The 15,172-nt window shown below is 38.2% G+C and overlaps 1 protein-coding gene across 1 annotated transcript in view; it reads left to right on the top strand.

The window, feature by feature from the left end:
• Positions 1-15,172, top strand: part of SPAG1 (sperm associated antigen 1) — a 44,262-nt gene that overhangs the window by 9,658 nt on the left and 19,432 nt on the right. Inside the window, exons 5-7 of the mRNA XM_010577138.1 lie at positions 6,159-6,289; positions 6,945-7,051; positions 8,461-8,623. Coding sequence (XP_010575440.1) covers positions 6,159-6,289; positions 6,945-7,051; positions 8,461-8,623 — 401 coding nt within the window. The remainder of the gene's footprint in view (positions 1-6,158; positions 6,290-6,944; positions 7,052-8,460; positions 8,624-15,172) is intronic.

Raw genomic sequence — 15,172 nt, 5'->3', positions numbered from 1 at the left:
ATTTGAATGCTACCTTGGGAGAACTAGATTTTTTTCTCGACCTTTTTCACAGTGTTCAAACATGATGCCATTTATACAAACAAGGATTTTCATGAGACAATGCTCGTTTCTCATTTGCAGATTACCCATCTTGAGACACTAGAGGTCTGACTTGCAAAAGTGCTGACTGCTCACACATTAAACTAACATTAAAGGAAACTCAATTTTGTGTTTAACTCCATGCTTCGAAATGATAAGGACTTTAAAAAAACCACAAATTCTAGAAGTGTCAAAGTTGTCACTTTGAAATTGAGAGCATATGGGAATCTTGGGATATTAATTACCAGTGTAAACTGAGGGTAATGATACGGCACTATTGTGAGATGAAATGTTAAGATAATTCATGGGCTATGATATTATAGTGGGATATCCTTGAAAAAAAATTTTATGAGGAAGTTAATGCATCTGTTGTCAGTGCAGACAAGTATGAAGAAAATAATGAATACTAATAAATTGTGTGCCACAGCAATAAAATAAATACTGAACAGATTTATTGTTAGGAAGCACCATTCATACTGTCACTGAAGGAGGCAGGGTTTTGTAGAACAGCTTACGAAAATTTACTTGGAGACTGTTGATGTATATATGTGCACAAAGGTATCAATATTCATAGTGCACAGGCTATTTAAACTGAGGCATTTGATGGTTTTTTTTTTTGTTCTTGGCTTGCAGCCTTAATGTTTTTCTTGGTTTTTTTAATACATGAACATGAATATAAAAAACATCCATAGCTGTATTTCATATACAATAAATAAAATACAAATCCGTAATATAAAAGTGAGTTAAAATCTCTGCTTTTGGTGCATAAGTAAGGTATCAGTAAGGATGGACAGAATCCTTCCTAAATGGAGAGTCTTTCCATATCCGACCCCCATGGGGCATTGTACACCTTCTGAAATATATAATATTGACACTGCATGCTGTTCTAACTGGGCACTTTTCTAGCACTATCTGAAAATTACTATTTTCTTACATTTAGAAATATTTAAATAAAACATATTTTGGAGTGAATTGATAATAGTCTGGAGGGGTTATTTATATATGGCTAAGATGGAAAAAGTAGAGTTCTATATAAAAATGATCAGGGTACAGTTATTCATTCTGTTTGTCTTGTAATGAGGCCTACTATTCTAAGCTGAACATAGAGTGCTTTCTATTTTACAAAACCCAAACCTCTCATTTCTCAGGAGATTCAAAACTTTTGCAGAGGACGTTCTCTTGACATAATTCGATTGTGCTGATGTGATTTTAAAATAAATGGCTCTTGCCTATTTTTCTGCATATGTCTAGTGAAATCACTCTGTTTAGTAATTTCAGTTATACTGCAGAATCATAGAATAATTTAGGTTGAAAGTGACCTCTGAATGATATTATGGGCAAATCGCCTCTCAAAGCATGGCCAAGTTACATCAGGTTACTCGGGGCTTTGTTTAATTAAGTTTTTAACATCTCCAAGGATGGAGATTTCACAACCTCTCTGGGCAGCCTGTTGCAGTGTTTAACTACCCTTACAGTAAATTGTTTTTTTTTTTTTAAAAACTTCATCAGAAATTCCCTTTTTGCAAGTTGTATCTGTTGCCTTTTGTCTTATCAGTGTGCACTTCTGAGAAGGATGTGACTCTGTCTTCTCCATATCTTCCCATTAAGTAATTGAAAACAGCTACAAGACCTCCCCTGAACCTTCACTTTTGGCTGAACAAACCTAGTTATCTTAGACTTTCCTCACAAGTACTGCATGTACTCCAGTCCCCTAACTATCCTGGTGACGTGCTGGACTCACTCCAGTCTGTTGGTGCCTTTTGTGTACAGGAAAGCCCCAGACTAAACACAAGTACTCCACTTGTTGTCTCATAGGTGCTGAAGATAGGGGAAGAATCACTTCTGTTGATCTCCTGGCTACGGTCTTGCTAATATGGCCCAGCATGCAGTACGCCTTCTTTGCCTTGAGAGCATACTGTTGATTCCTGTTCAATTTGTTGTCCACCAGAGCCCTCAGATCCTTTCCTGCAAAGCTGCTTTCTAGCTAGTTGGCACCTAGCCTGTAGTGTTGCTCGAGTTACTCTGTTTCAGGTGCAGGATTTTGTGCTTGCCTTTTTTGAACTTCCTGAGAAGTCTGCCAGCCTGTTCTGGCCTGTTAAGGTCCCTTTGACTGGAGTTCTGCTGTCCAGTGTATTATTGACTGTTCCCCCTCCAGCTTTGTATCATTGACAAACATCCTGGGGGTGCCTTCTATTCCATCTTGTAAGCCCCTAATGAAGATGTAAAAAGTACTGATCCCAAAGGGAGGCCACTAGTAGCTGTTCACCAGTTGGACTTTGTATGGCTCAATTCTTTGAACCCAGCAGTCCAGTTAGTTTTCTTTCTCCCTTATTGTCCACTTACATAGTCCATGTTTTACCTATTTGGCTATAAGAATACTATGGGAGATCATGTCAAAGGCTTTGCTACAGTCAAGGTAAGGAAAATCCTGTGTTCGTCCTTCCTTCACTGAGCCAAGAAGCAAAGAAAGCTATCAAGCTGGTCTTGGCATGGTCTGCCTTTGGTAAATCTGTGCTATCTGTTGCTAGTCACCTTCTTATCCTTCGTATGCTTGGACAGGAATTCAGGAAGACTTGCTCCATAATCTTTCTGAGAACTGAGGCTAGACTGGCCAGCCTGTAGTTTCCCAGGTCTTCTACCTTGCCATTCTTGAAGATTGTTGTGGATTGACCCTGGCTGGATGCCAGGTGCACACTAAAGCCACTCTATCACTCCCCCCCACCTCAACTGGACAGGGGAGAGAAAATATAACAAAAAGCTGTGGGTCGAGATAAGGACAGGAAGAGATCATTCACCAATTACCGTCATGGGCAAAACAGACTTGACTTGGGGAAATTAGTTTCATTTATTACCAATCAAATCAGAGCAGGATAATGAGAAATAAAACCAAGTCTTAAAACATCTTCCCCCCACCCCTTACTTCTTCCTGGGTGTCCTGGTTTCGGCTGGGATAGAGTTAATTTTCTTTCTAGTAGCTGGTATAGTGTTATGTCTTGGATTCAGTATGAGAAGAATGTTGATAACACTGATGTTTTTGAGTTGTTGCTAAGTAGTGTTTATACTAAGTCAGGGATTTTGCAGCTTCTCATGTCCAGCCAGCAAGAAGGCTGAAGGGGCACAAGAAGCTGGGAGGGGACACAGCCAGGACAGCTGACCCAAAGTGGCCAACAGGGTATTCCATACCATGTGACGTCATACCTAGTATACAAACTGGGGGGAGTTGGCCTGGGGTGGGGATTGCTGCTCGGGAACTAACTGGGCATCGGTCAGTGAGTGGTGAGCAATTGCATTGTGCATCACTTGTTTTGTATATTCCAATCCTTTTATTATTATTATTGTCATTTTAGTATTGTTATTATTGTCATTATTAGTTTCTTCTTTTCCGTTCTATTAAACTGTTCTTCTCTCAACCCACAAGTTTTACCGTTTTCCTTCTGATTCTCTCCCCCATCCCACTGAGTGGGGGGGAGTGAGTGAGCAGCTGTGTAGTGCTTAGTTGCTGGCTGGGGTTAAACCACTGGGCTTAACTTTACTCCTGATTTTCTCTACCTCCTCCCTCTCAGTGGCACAGGGGGAATGGGAGTGGGGGTTGTGGTCAGTTCATCACAAGTCATCTCTGCTGCTCCCTCCTCCTCAGGGGGAGTTCTCCTCACACTCTTCCCCTGCTCCACCGTGGGGTCCCTCCCATGGGAGACAATCCTCCACAAACTTCTTCAACATGGGTCCTTCACACGGGCTATAGTTCTTCATGAACTGCTCCAGTGTGGGTCCCTTCCATGGGGTGCAGTCCTTCAGGAACAGACTGCTCCAGCTTGGGTCCTGTCACTGATGGGCTTGGCCTTGGCCAGCGGCAGGTCTGTCTTGGAGCTGGCTAGCATTGGCCCTATCAGACATAGGGGAAGCTTCTGGTAGCTTCTCACAGAAGCCACCCTTGTAGCCCTCCCCTGCTACCAAAACCTTGCCACACAAACCCAATACAAAGATGTATGTGACATTTGCCTTGACCAGTCGCCAGGAACCTCTCCCAGTCACCATGACTTTTCAAAGATGATATAGAGCAGTCTTGTAGTAACACTGGCCAGCTTCCTGAACACCCCATCTGGAACTTGTGTATATCCTGTTTTCTTAAGTGTTTCCTACTTTATCTTCCTCTGTTGTGGGTAGTGCTTCACTCCTTCAGAATCTGCCTCTAGACTCAGGTACCTGGGAGGCCTGAGGTGAAGAAGCCACTGAGTACCTCCAACTTTTCCATGTCCTTTGTCACTAGGTTTTCTGCTGCATTGACCAGCGGGCCGACAGTTTCCTTAATCTTTCTTTTGCTGTTGATAGACCTTAAAAAAAGAAACCAAACCACCAAACTTTCTTGTTACTGCTCACATCCTTTTTCTAGTTTCAACTTCAGCTGAGCTTTTGCTTTCTTAATTCCATCACTTGCACTTAGCCAGTGTCTCTATATTCCTCCTGGGTAGCCCATCACCACTGCCATCTGTCAAGAGTTCTCTGTTCATCCCTTCTTCTATGCTTGCTTGACTTCCTGCACATTGGAAGGGATCATTCTTGTGCTTTGAGGCAGCTGTCCTTGAAAATCAACCAGCTCTTTTGGCACCCTTTGGCCTGTAGGTTATTCTCCCTGTAATCCTGCGAAGCAGATTCCTGAACAGGCCAAGATCTTGCCTTCTGAACTCCAGGCCTATAATTCCAGTGTTCATCTTGCTCATTTATCCCAGAATCTTAAACTCTACAATCTCGTGGTTGCTGCAGCAAAGGCTGTTGTCAGTTTTTGCATCCACAGCCAGTTCTTGATTGTGAGTAACAATTCGAGCAGAGCATTCCCCCTTGTCAACTTGTTGATTGTGTCAAGAAGTTGTCTTCTATGAGATTTCTGGAGCATATTGATTTCTTGTGCTTTGTCATTTTGCCCTACCAGCAGATACCAGGGTGGTTCAGGTCCCCCATGGGAACCAAAGCCTGTAATTGTGAGGCTTCCTGTAGTTGCCTGAAGAAGACTTCATCTGCTTGTTCTTCTTCATCAGGCAGTCTGAAGCACGCACTTATCATATTGTCACCATGTCAGTCTGACCTCTTATTCTTACCGATCAGCTCTCTTGACTGGCTTGTCAGTCTCTTGCCTGTTCCAAGACAAACTTTGTCTGTTGCAAGACAAACCTTCACATATTTAATCATTGCTTAGGCTAGAACGCATCTCCTCCTCGCCTTCCTAGTCTTTCTAAAGACCTGCATGCCTCCATCACAGCGCTCCAGCCACACAGATTATCCCACCATTTCTCTGTTATCCCACTGAGATCATAGCTGCACAGACCTTTTATTATTCTTTTTTGTTTCCCATGCTTTGTGCGTTTGTGCACAAGCACTTGAGATTGTCCTCCAGCCATGCTTTTTTCACAAGGAAGGTGTGAGTCTCTTCCAGTATGCTGTCCGCCCCAGGACTTCCCTATTGCCCCCTCTTCCCAGTGAACACAGTTCAGAGTCCTTCTTGCTAGGTTAGCAAGGGTGTTGACAAAGATTCTCTTGCACCACTTTGTCATCTGCATTCCAGATTGCTCAGAGATGATCCTGTTGTTATAGAAGCTAAAGACCTGCCTACAATACCAGTCACACAGCCAGACATTGACCCAGACAATTCATCCACTGCTACCTGAGTCTTTCCTCTTTACAAGCAAGATCAAGGAGAAGCCCTTGTGGTCCCCCATGCTCTTCATCATCACCTCCAGAGCTCTCTAGTTACTCTTGATACTCTCAAAGGTTTCATTTGGCAGTTTCATTCAAGTCTACATGGATGGCAACAAGAGGTAATAGTTTAAGTGACAGATGAGCCATGGCACCTTCTGTGCAACATCTCAGATCTAAGCCCTGGCAAGCAACAGACCTCTGAAGATGGTAAATCTAGTTGGTGGATGGTTCCCTCTGGTCTCGCAGGACAGAGTTTCTAACCACTATTGTGGTTAGAATATCAGTATTAATATTGTTATAATATTGTTTTCAGCTTCCAATAGTGAAGTGTTTATACATTCAAGTTTTCTAACTAGGAGCCTACCATGGTCAATACTCCCTTTTTTCAGGAGTATATCAGTAATACCCACTGCAGCTGCATATAATAACAAAGCTCAAGCAGAAATCAAACTTCAGGACTGGGATAGAGCTTTGCAAGATTGTGAGAAGGTACTAGATATGGAACCTGTCAACGTAAAAGGTAAAGTAGAACACAAACTTGCCCATTAGTTTATTTCTAGCAAATAAAATGGTACATACCCATTCATGTTGTTAGTTGACTTCACTGAGCTTTAGATCAGGTCTAAGTACGAGTAAGGAAACGAGTAGCTCCCCAAAGTAATTTTAACAGTATTTTCGGGGTCAGGGGAAGTTTTATGCAGTTCACCCAGTTGATCCGTAATGGGTATTCTTAAGTGGTAGCACGGGGCTAACTCTTGTTTTTCATATTATGACTATAAGCCCTCTTGTATTCGTGCAGTGCATTTTTTCCATAATACCCACACTGAAGTATTAATTACCTTAGAAGTGACATGAAAACAATGAAAGTTGCTGATTTAATCCTTTCTGAAGGCAAGGGCTTGAATGTAGCTAACTATATTTGCATGGGAGGAGGGGAAAAATTGGAAAAATAGTAAAAGATGCTTCATAATTCATGATCGCTATCTCAAAAGGTGTCATGTGAAATTGCATTGTGAAAAATGATCAAGAGAACAGTTATTACTAATACAGAGTCATTATGAAGTAAATGCAGAATTTTAAAAACTGTTCTACACTTAATATGTCTAGAAAAAGTAGTGTATTTTTATCTGCTTTATGCTTTAAATACATAAATAATTCACTTTGTTCCTCTGTAGCTCTGATGCGCCGTGCCACTGTACACAATCAGCTGCAGAATTACCAGACAGCTGTAGAAGATCTGAACAAAGTACTGTGTGTTGAACCAGAAAACACTATAGCTAAGGTAAAGATAAATGAGTATGACTAGAAAGAGGTTGTATGCAGTTGTAGCATAAAGTGAGTACAGTTTATATTGTTTGATTTGAATATGAGTTTTAAGGACACACTCGATCTACTGTGCCAGTGATCAGTTTCCCAAGACCACATAGGTGCCTGTGGTGGAAATTAAGTACTTGAATGGGACAAGATCTTCTGTTCACTACTTAATTGTGAGAACCTGTAGGCACTCAAGTCTTGCTCTATTAACGTAACTTAGGTGCCTAAAATTTTGCTGCTGAACATGCTTATAGAAAAGATTATCAAATAGGCTGTGCTGAGACTTCTTATAATACCAGACATAAGATATTTATTTTGGGTACTCTTCCAGAGTTCTTAATACATTAGTAGCTTTGCTGAGCAATGCTTCTGTGGCTGAAGGCAGATCTCTGTACTTTGTCCTTATCTGTGCCAGCTATTATGCCTTTGCTGAGACATCTAGAAGTGACAAGTGCTTGGCAGGGCATTTTTTTGAGTTGCTCTTTGCTTGGAGGATCATCAAAACCCTCTTGAGCTATATATGAATGTATGGAACACATGCAGAATGAAATGTTTATGTGCAGAGTCACTAATATAAAGGTAAATTGGTTGTTAGTAACTGGAATTCTTCAAGGTACTTTGTCCACATGAATCCTTGCTTGTTCCTGTCCTTGTTTTATCTTTTTCTTGAGGAAGCGAGTACTGAAATGGCACTTCCTTGTATAGCATTGGATTAAATTCAGAATAGTGCATAATGCTGTGTGTGTCTTACTCTGCTCTGAAAGTATGAAGTGCAGTTGGAGTATTTTTTTTTGTGCAATCAAAAAATGTTTATGGAATGAGAGGATGTTTAATTTGCAGTTCTTACAACAGGAGCAAACCTTTTCATTATTCAACAGTGTCCTTCTGCTACACTGCTAAGAAATTGTGTGTGTTGGTTCTGGTTCTGTCAGTTACACTCCTCCATCAGATACCCATTAGACACCAAATTCTCCATAGCAGAAATTTTGATAAACTGTTTTTAGGCTTTTTCACAGATTCTGGAAAGAGCCTGTTTTCCATGCGTCTCTTCTGAGTAGACCGTGCCAGATATCACAATAATACAATCTACTTTTTTTCCTTTTAAATTATTTTTTGCTTAAGCAGTTCATCAAGAAAAGAACTTACATATTTGTGTGATATCTTCTAAGAGACAGAAATTGAGTGTTAATCTTGGTTTTGATACCAACTCTTGGAAAAGTCATATATTTTCTTGGGTTTTATATCAGTTACATTAATTTTGCTGGTTCTTCAGGATTTTATGTGGATTATTTAACAGAATGTATTTTCTGTATATAAATTATAATTTACATACCTATAAAAAAGGCTTCTGCTATTGCTGTTTTTTCTCTATTTCAGAAATATCTGCTAGAGATTGAAAAGAAACTGAAAGGTTTAAAGCCTGTATCTGAGACTCAAGGCAAAGGAAAAAGAATACTTATTCAAGATATAGGGGATTCAGATGGTGATGAAGAAAGAGGGGAAAATACAGAGGAACATGAAAGAAGCGGCAGAGATAAAAGTAATGTCATGTCATTTCCTATTTAATTTTAACCTGAGGAAAAAATCATTGCCTTTGATATTGTAATGTTTGTTCACACAATTCATCCATATTTGCTTGCAAAGAATTTTGCCTGTTTGAAGACTAAAATTACATTCACTACTTAAAGTAGATCCGAATGTGAAATCTAGAATCCAGTTTTATTACACATCTTTGGAATTATTTCTAGAATATACATATATATATATATAACTAACTACATATATATAGAATATGTAACAGAGGCAGGTGGAAAATGTTGCTATAAATCACCTACTTCCCTGTGTCCTGTGTAATTTTATACCTATCCTTTGATGTGGACCCAGTTGGGAATTCTTCTGGTGTTATGAGAACGTTTTATGTTCCTTAGCTCTTTCTCTCACACAGTTCTCCTGCCTTCCCACCATCACATTTTTCTTCTGCATTTTTCCTCCCTTGATTGGGTCAAAGGGTGTAAAAACAATCAAGTGGCATGTAGTTTGATTTTTTTTGGTCATTGTTTTGAAAACTATCAGTCTTTTTTTGGTTTTTAATGTAAGAGATCATCTGTGTGCTCCCAAAGTATATATTAGAGGTAAAAAATATGCGATTCTTGTACTGTATGTAGTTTACAAGCAGTTGAAGCGCAGCTTCTGTTCCTGGATTAGGGTGTGACTAACTGCAAGACTGCTGAGATGAAGCTATGGCATAATCAGAATATGTGACTTGTAGGAGGAAGTGAGGCAGCAGGGGCTATTGACGCTTGTACTGGCAGGTTACTTTTGGGTTCATCTGCATGTCTGGGCTCCAACCTTGCAACAGAATAACATCCCTAGGTTGATTTCCACCTTTTCTCCTTTCTGTTGGCTCTGTAAGGTAATGCAGCATGACAACTGCGACTTTTGTGTTTTCCATGGCCTATGTAATTATTTATCTTGAAATTAAATCAGTCTGTGGGTTTTCCAACTTAAGTGCGAGTATTAGACAGTACATGTGGCATTTAATAATGCATTATTTGCACACAAATTTAAGGAAAATACATTTTTCAAAATCAGTAGGTATCCACTAAGTCTCCTCAGATAAAACCCTGGAAGAAAGGATAGATCATGTCCCTAGCCTTAAATATTAGTTAATTTGGGGTTGCTTTCCATTGGGAGCATTCAGATGACTAAGTGCCTTCTAGCTCCATAGGAATATTCCCATTTTGTTGATGAAAGGTTAGGCTTTTAAACATAGGGAAGATGGTCAACTGATGTCAGTCACATGTGTTCTCAAGCTTGAGATTTAGGAGGCAAGCGTCTTCATAAGTTACTCTGTGTTTTCAAGTACAACTGGAAACAAATATGAAGCCAGTTCAGTTATTGAGTAAATCTGGTATGTTCTGTGAACCTAATAACAACAACAAGTAAACTAAGCATCTTACATGTCTTCTCTATACATCTAGTCATGTAGTCAGTCAGTCCAGTAGTCCACATAGTCCAGTCATGTAGTCACATTTATTTCACATTCTAGTTGGTAAGCCTCATGCATTCCTCCTAAACTTATAATTTAGAGATTGGAAGATAAACAACAAAATATTTTTTGTTTTCTTTAGCTCTGAAGAGTTAATTTCTCAGCTTTGAATAGAACAGTCTAAAGGCTGTAGTCTCTCTTCATCTTTTATGTGCTGAAAGCAAAAGTAAATAAAATCTTTTTTGTACAGTAGAAACAGAAAATTGCTTACATCCTAGAGACTGTAAAAACTAGTATTCAGGCACTGTAAAAACTAAAAATCATGTATGTACTTGCCATAACGCCTGATCTTTTGATATGTTTATAGAAGTTCTCAAGTGATAAATATGGTTTACAGATAAAAGTATTTTAAATAGCCCCTTTTAATTCATAAAAATTTGCTGAATTTTGTGGTATTTACTTGATCTATTACAATATAATTATTGATTATTAAATAATTATTAAATTAATAATTACTAATAATTATTAAATTATTAAATATTATTGTAAATATATTGAACAGTTCTGAAATTTAGTAGATATTTGTTCATGAAAAGGAGAGTGCTTTAAACAAATAAAGTCTAACTTAGCTTTAAAATTATTATTTCTCAACCTGTTATTGCTAAGTTGACAACAGCTCTCTTTAAAAGATGTACTTGGAGCACATAGAATAGAAGAAGCCTTGAAACAGACAAAGCTAGGCTTTGACAGTGGGAAAAGATGTTGCTTAGAGAGTGTTTTCTTTGTGCGTGGTGTCGCAGAGGCTTATCAAATCAAATTAGGCAGGTGACAAACTCAAAGGAAATTTATTCTAACTAAATTGTTTAACAGGTGATAAACTAGGAATGGCATTTGTTCTAATCAAAATCGCTTAACAGTCCAACAAACTTTAGTAAACTACAGGTTCAAGATACCAAACGGAATTAATAACTACACAGCTGACTGAAGTTTTAGAAATGATGACCCAGATGTGCAATCACTCACCCTGCAAGGCGAGGGCTCTCAACCTCCAGGAGTTTCCTTAGGCAGTGTCCCAACCTCAGGGGAGTGTCCCCAACTGGAGACCCGCTGCTCCAAGGAGGACCAGCTCAAAATGCCCTCCGGCGGGGCCCCATTTATACCCTAGTGGAATCTGATCTGTGGTCATATATGGTTAATGGTCGAGAAGTTTCTTTCTACTGAAGTATTTCATTGGCTGAGGGCTTTGCCTTTCAACCGGAGTGCGTGACAGTCGTCAATAGGGAAGGCTACCGTTCAACAGTCGAGAGGTTTTGAGGGGTTTTAGTCTTTAGCAGGGTGGGTGCACCTACCACATGTGGTTTGTTTATTACGCTTTAGAGGGGAAGAGAATATTCTTCTTCTAGATGAGACCTTTTTCCCCTGAAGGATATTTTTTTTTTTTTTGGTATATGTCCTGTTTCTGTGCGCCTTGAGAGTGCTGGTTTGGTACACTGACACTCGGTATTGAAGCATTAGAGCACCTCTTTTTCCTTTGTGTCAAATCCTTCATCTGGCTTCTAGTTTTGCTGCCTATGTGGTATTAAATTTACTTGATCCCACAGCAGTTGGCTACAGAGAGTTATTTTGTGATTTTCTTCCAGTCTGTTTTCTACTTGATAGCACCAAATTAAGGTCTTTGTCATTGAACATGACAGTACCATGATTTGGAACCATTCTTGTATTGAAGAGCATCTCCTTATATCAGTCCACTACCTTGGGACTTTGTTTTCTTCCACTAGATCGTCCTTTTTTGGGAATGGTCTTAGGAGCCGAATAGGTATGAAAACTGTCTCTGCATCATTGATGAATTATGTACTGCGTTCTCAGCTGATCTTGACCATGTAACATGGTTTCTCTGAAGTAATGGGCTTTCCACCCTTAAATAAATGGGGCTGTCATCATAATGACTGATTTACAGCTTTCCAAAACAAATAGGGTTTGATAACACTCTTTGAATTTCTCTTGTTGATTTTCTAATCATGTTTTATAAAGTGGACATCTTCAAATAAAACTGGATTCTTTGTCTTTGCATTTTTACTTGATTTATTCCATGTGGAATAATGAAACATTTATTTGATGTTACAGATCATTCTTCAACATAATGTGTTAATGTTCATGGCTTTTCACAGAGAACAGTGAGTAAAGTCTTAGATTTGCATTTTGAAGTTTCTGATTTGTTGAGAAGCAAAGCATATCGGGTAGGAGACAATTAGAGCTCTTCTACTCAAGCGATCAAGTTGTGCTTGCTGTTGTATTTTCGGCATTCATGATATTGCTTTCTGCTCTCCTCTGCTACTGAGGCTCTGAGATAATTGAAATGCTATCTGCTGATTAATACTTACTGGCTGCTCTGTATCCTTGCTCACTTGGCCTTTATGCCACATATGAATTCTCATCTATCCAAATCTTAATTTGTAGTAATCTCTGTGACTAGAATTTTACTGTAATAGGAAGTTTCTTTGCCATTGTAGCCTTGAATAATTGACTGTGTCTGTTCTTCTTACGGTTAGAAGCCTTGTTGATGAGGTCTTGTATGAGGACATTTGGCTACCCTGTTATCCAATATAATAGTTATTCTGTATTCCTTGATCCTCTTTCCACTGTGCTTGTTCATTTGCTATTTTTGATTTTTTAGAATTGTAAACTCTCTGAAGAAGGAACTCTCATTTATAATTAATTTGTATAGTGTGTAGCACAATTGGGCCCAACCTATTGTGGCTTTTAGGCTGTATTGCAAGCTTGCAATATGAAATTTAGATCATGTTAAAATAAACAGCATTGAAAATTCACTCTAGAATTGCACTTGTAATGCATATCCTGAAGTTAAGAAAAACCTTCAATTACAGTGTCAGTATAAATGCTGACCAGTAAATCTTTTTTCATTCTTTATAAACAAAGATTGCCCCTAAGCAGGAGAGATCAGAGTTGTTCTAGAAGCTTGTTTGTTACATGTTCTGGCTCAGAACAATTCGGGTACAATCTCAACCACCTAAACCAAGAAGACAAAATACAAAACAGATATTTGCTGACTGTGTGTGGCAAAAAAAATTTTAAATTATTAAAAATTAATCTGTGGAGATTTGGACCATTCCAGTTGCCTTCATATGTAGCTAGTCCAGAGCAGATAAAAGACTTGAAAATGATTCCTGGCTTCGTAATATGTAAATTCATTGTGAACTGAACTTAGATACGTTGTTTTTATTCTGCCACCATTATTCTGTGCCATGCTTCTGGAGGATAAATACTTTGTGTAGCTGGAAATTAATTTTAAATGAAAGACAATGTCATCCATTAAAAAAAACCCTTCAAATATTCCTTTTGGAGTATTGACTAGCTTTTGTTTTATGACAGTCCTTCCATTTAAAGTTTGTTATTTTAGTAGTAACATGAATTAAAATTCTTTAAAGTTTGTATTTATTGTCATTTTGGTCAAAATCCTGTCCATATTTTTCAGTAAGTTTCTTTAACTTTTCATTGGAATTTATAATGTGTCTAGACTTTTTTTTTTTTAAGAAAAGTTCATAGGAACTGATTTTTATTTTTTTATTTATTTTTTTTAAGCAAAGCCCAGAATACTGCTTTCATGAATACGTTTCTCTGTAGAGACTGATACAGTAATATTGTTTACGTTATAAACACTGAAACTGAAAGACAGTGAGAATTAGATTTGAGAAATACATCTCTACAATTTAGTGCGTGGTGTTTACTCAGTCCAGAAATATTTAGGCAATTAGAATAATCTGACACCTAAAAAAGTTAACTGTGAGTATTCCTATTTTCAGGGGGACTCCAAATGCTATAATTGTTTCCTGTTTAATCCAGTATTGGTTCTGTGCACTTCAGGAAATTTTCTCCTGTATTCGGGAAGTGATGTTCACATTAATGACATTCACATCACACATTATCTTCCTTTCTTGGTTTTTCTTAGTCTCTAGCAGTTGGGATGCTCTTCAAGAGTGTTTCGCTGTGTTTTCTAAAAAATTGTCATTATCACCTGTTTGTCTGTGACATTGAAAATGTTTTTTTCCTTTTTTTTTACTAGAAGGTATACAGAGTGTTCTGTATTTTGGTGGATGTAAAATGGAAATATTTTAGCATGTATCCTAAGGAAATCATTATTATATTACTACTGTCTTCATTCATCTGCCCAGCTAGCCTTTTACCCTGATGCTTCCTACCAAACAGATGTTAATCCTTTTTGGCATATTTGGCACTACCAAATTGGATGGATGGATGAATGGATGGATGAAAGTCTCATATAAATAATTTACTAAGTTTTATTAAAATGTCTGTGTGGGTAGAATAGATTTATCCTATCATTCATTGTTCCCACTGTGGAGTATGAATTTATTATTAAACGTGGTATTTCAGAACAGAGACCACAGCTAGGAAGGACGCAGTTGGAGCTTCTGTCTATTAGGCACTAGAAAATCTATTGTTTGTAAAAACCTTATTCTTTCCCATCCTGTTCAGTTTGATTTCAGTAACATTTTGTGCACTAAAAAAATAATTTCTGTAATTTGGAACAACCTGGAGTTCATCCATGTTCAATCAACTTCAGAAGTTTAGTTTGAGTTTGGAAGTATCACTCCAATATATGAAGGCATGAAAAAATTCTGTTGGACAGACAAACACATCAAGCTAAGGGAAGATGAAAACCCAGCATCTTAATAGTACCAGAACACAGAGTTGGCTTTGTGTGACTGGTAGTATCAAGAGTCAGGCTCTCTGCAGAAATCTATGTTTGAATATCGTGGTGGTAATCTTTTAGGAATTCAGGTGAATAAGGAATATATGTATGTTAATATCTGATACCCTTATTGCATGATTTTTCCTAATTAAATTAGTAATAAATAATAGTGAAAGTTGAATGATCAGAAGTATCTATAAAGGGCTTTTTGACATTATGTTTAAATGAAACCTTTTTGAGAATTATTTATAAGCTTTTAACTCTCCTATTTTATACTTGAGGACAGTTTTGAACTGTGCAACATTACTGGTTTGTTAGCTATGTGTTCCAATTTTAACATGCAAGCATTTTGATTCGGTCATGGAAAATCA

The sequence above is a fragment of the Haliaeetus leucocephalus genome, unplaced genomic scaffold, assembly GCF_000737465.1.
Source record: "Haliaeetus leucocephalus isolate CR32 unplaced genomic scaffold, Haliaeetus_leucocephalus-4.0 Scaffold555, whole genome shotgun sequence".
Taxonomy (NCBI): domain Eukaryota; kingdom Metazoa; phylum Chordata; class Aves; order Accipitriformes; family Accipitridae; genus Haliaeetus; species Haliaeetus leucocephalus.
Note: the sequence above shows the minus strand (reverse complement) of the source record. Positions and strands in the feature narration are given on the sequence as shown.